The 3210-nt window shown below is 46.9% G+C and overlaps 1 protein-coding gene across 1 annotated transcript; it reads right to left on the bottom strand.

Annotated features, from left to right (window-relative positions):
- Positions 1 to 2251: 2251 nt before the first annotated feature.
- On the bottom strand, positions 2252 to 3204 carry LOC109375770 (E3 ubiquitin-protein ligase TRIM38-like; the record flags this gene model as incomplete). Its single annotated transcript, XM_019631298.1, has 2 exons — positions 2252 to 2931; positions 3159 to 3204. Coding segments are annotated over 2 exons (570 nt in total), but the record flags the coding sequence as incomplete, so codon positions are not given.
- Positions 3205 to 3210: the final 6 nt, after the last annotated feature.

Consider the following 3210-nt stretch of genomic DNA (forward strand, 5'->3'; position numbering starts at 1 on the left):
TGAAACCCTTGTAATTTTCTATGTGATAAAAGTGTTAAAAGAGGCATGTTTTGTTTTAATATTTGCTCTTCCACTCTGGTTCCTGATATGGATTTTCTAAATCCCTTGCAATTTCCTGGGTGATAGGCACATCTTTTATTCTAATGAGGCCACTCTGAGTGGGCGCCTGTGTGGATTCAGGTGGGCTGGTCACCAGGAATTCCCAGCCATGATTAGAATCTTGGAACGTTCAGCTCTACTCCCCATCTCACAAAGAGAAATGTGGACCCGGGGATTAACTTAATGATTAATCATGCCTACATGATGAGGCCTCCCTAAAAATCCAAAAGCACAGGCTTTAAAGAGCTTCTGGGAAGGTGAACACATCCATGTGCCTGGAGGCGGCCACCTCCCAACTCCACAGGGACAGCTCTGGTGCTGGGGGACCTTCTGACCTTGTTTTCTATGTCTTTTCATCTGGACATTCACTGGTCTCCTTTGCCATATCCTTTACTACTAATAAACAAGTAAACAAAGTATTTCCCTGAGTATTGTGAGCTGTGCTGGCAAATGATTGAAACCTAAGATGGGGTCATGGGAACCTCCAATTTATAGCTGTTCAGTCAAATCAGAGAGACAACCTGGACTCGTGACTGGTGTCTGAGGTGGGGGTGGGCAGGGACAGTCTTGTGGGACTGAGCCCTTAACCTATGGATTCTGTCTCACTCCAATTAGTATTAGAATTGAATTGTAGGACTCCTGAATTGGTGTGGAAAAAATACCTTCATCTGTGGTGTCAGAAGTGGAGTGCTGTGAGTGTGGTCACAGTGAGAGCTGAGGAGAAACAGGCAGCTTTTCCTAGCTACCTGTGCACCTGTATACAGGTGGAAATACTCTGACATGAGCCCCCCAGAGCAGAGGGTGGGACTTGGGCTTATACAGCATCTTAACCAAAGAACAGGATTTTTAGAGAAATGACAAGACAAAGGAAAGTGACTTCCTAGGCTGCAAATGTGTGAAGACTCATATGAAGAAAGTAATAGAAAATAAGGGCTGGTTTTCACAAGGTTTTTTCTGTAGGTTCCTCGGGTGCTCTGTCTGGGTTGATAATGGTGTAGCATTGTCTCTGGCAATTCACTTTTGTCTTTCCTGGTATAGAGAAAAGGGGGGACCTTTTTACAACTTTATATCCTGTTTTTAGGTAATAGAAGAGGATAAAGAGGTTTTCTTGTTTCTGTATTTTCTCAACTGCCTTCGGCTCAATATAGAGCTTATGCTCAAGTGACATATGAGGGGTGGTGTATTCTGCTGCTCTTCACTTTTGAGTTACACCCGGCTTCTCTCAGTGTGGCTAGGAGACATTATGCCACTGGGGAGAGAGGGTGACAGCCTGACGTCTGCCATTTCTTCCTCTGATGGAGGTGGAGGCCCCACTATGGCTCTGATACCCACAGACAACTTGCTTGCTTCATTTACCATTTCTAGAGAAAGGAAGTGAGAGAACTGCAACATCGATGAAAATAGTGTTTTATATCAACCAGAAACTATCATAATGTTTAGTGATTTTGCGACTCGTTTAGTCATCATTAATGTTGTGCATGTTTTGGTGACTTCATCGTGTCATTAGCCAACTAAGGTCTGATGATTTAGGTGTGCCATGGAATGTACCTTTCCACGTCAACCCACATATAGTTAAGGCCTATTGGTTCATATCTGAATCATAATCTACAGGCCAACAAGTATGACAGCAGTAACTATTGACTGAGATTAGAAATATTTCAAGACAGTGGTCCTAGAACAGTCTGGAGAACATCAGCTTCTATTCCAGGACTGTGTCCCTCAGCAAACTTCGTTATGACCTCCTTCATCTCCTCCCCCTTTGCAGCATCTCACTCTAAGCCCATTCTCAGCCTTCTCTCACACTTGGCTTGGTTTCTGCCAGGTCTGACAGCCTCTGCACTCACCTCCACCCAGAACCGTGGCTCAGGCTGTTCACCAAACATCAGTGTGCACAGGAGTCACTGCTCTATGGATTTCCTGCCGTGGGCCGAGACTTGCAGCTTTCCCTCATTCCCACATGAGATCAAATGGCATGAAACACACTGGGAGGAGTCAGACCTGCTGGTCACCCTACTGGTCACCCAAGGATGCTCAGAAATCAGAGCTGTGACCCCATGGAAGGGGGATGGAGAGGACAAGGTCTGGTCCCTGCTATTATCTTGCTTCCCTCCTGACTGACCAGCTCTGTTGTTGTCACAGTCCTTTCACCTATTCATTCAATGCAGATTATTAGGAACCTGCTAGAGGGTCCCCCCACACTGTTCTAGGTACAAGAAATTGCGGGAAGAAAACAGGCTAAATTCTGCCACACAGGATTTATATTATTTTATTGATGCTGGTGAAGCCAAGAAGGAGACTGCACCTTTCTTTACTCATCTGGGGGAGGCAGGGACAGAGGAGAAGAGGGATAAACCCGGAAATAGGGCCGCAGCTTCCTGGAGAAGGAGGCCCTGGGAAAGGTGAAGATGTGGGAGGCCGTGGTCATGTTGTAAAAGGAGACAGCTCCTGCCTCATAGTCCAGGAAAACCCCCACAAGCAGGGGCTTCTCCCGCATGGGAAGGGGGATAGGGGGATATGTCAGCGCTGTGTAGCTGCCATTGTTGCTCAAACTGATGGCCCAGAATCCAGACTGGGGGTTCAGCTTCATGCGAGTGTCCTTCTGCACATTTTCCATACAAACTCCTAAATCCCACTGAATCCCTTCTCCCACATACACTTCAAAGTAATGTCGTCCCGACGCAAAGCCCTCGTGGCCCAGGACACAGGGGTAGGCGGTAAATCTCCTGGGAGAATTGTGCACATCACGCTGGGGTCTTCCCTTAGTGACATGTCTCTGATCCTCAGACAGGATTAGTTCCCGATGAGCTGTCTCTGGATCCAGAGTCACGTTGACTGAAAGGAAAAGTAAAAGACATGCAAGAGCACAGTTAATATGGAATAAAACCAGCCAGTGATCATATCTGAGCATTGTTTCTGACCAGCTGTGTGTGCCCAGGCAGGTCACCCCATGAGCCTCGCTTTGTGACATAGAAGTAGGAATGATGCCATCGGTCCCACGGATTGGTGGGGGATGGAATGACCATGTATGTGTTTCATACCTGGAGAACGCCCTCACGTACCTTGATAGCCCCTCAACAGCTGCCTCACATCAAAGTAAAGCTCAGAAACATC

Source organism: Hipposideros armiger, unplaced genomic scaffold, assembly GCF_001890085.2.
Source record: "Hipposideros armiger isolate ML-2016 unplaced genomic scaffold, ASM189008v1 scaffold_988, whole genome shotgun sequence".
Classification (NCBI taxonomy): Eukaryota; Metazoa; Chordata; class Mammalia; order Chiroptera; family Hipposideridae; genus Hipposideros; species Hipposideros armiger.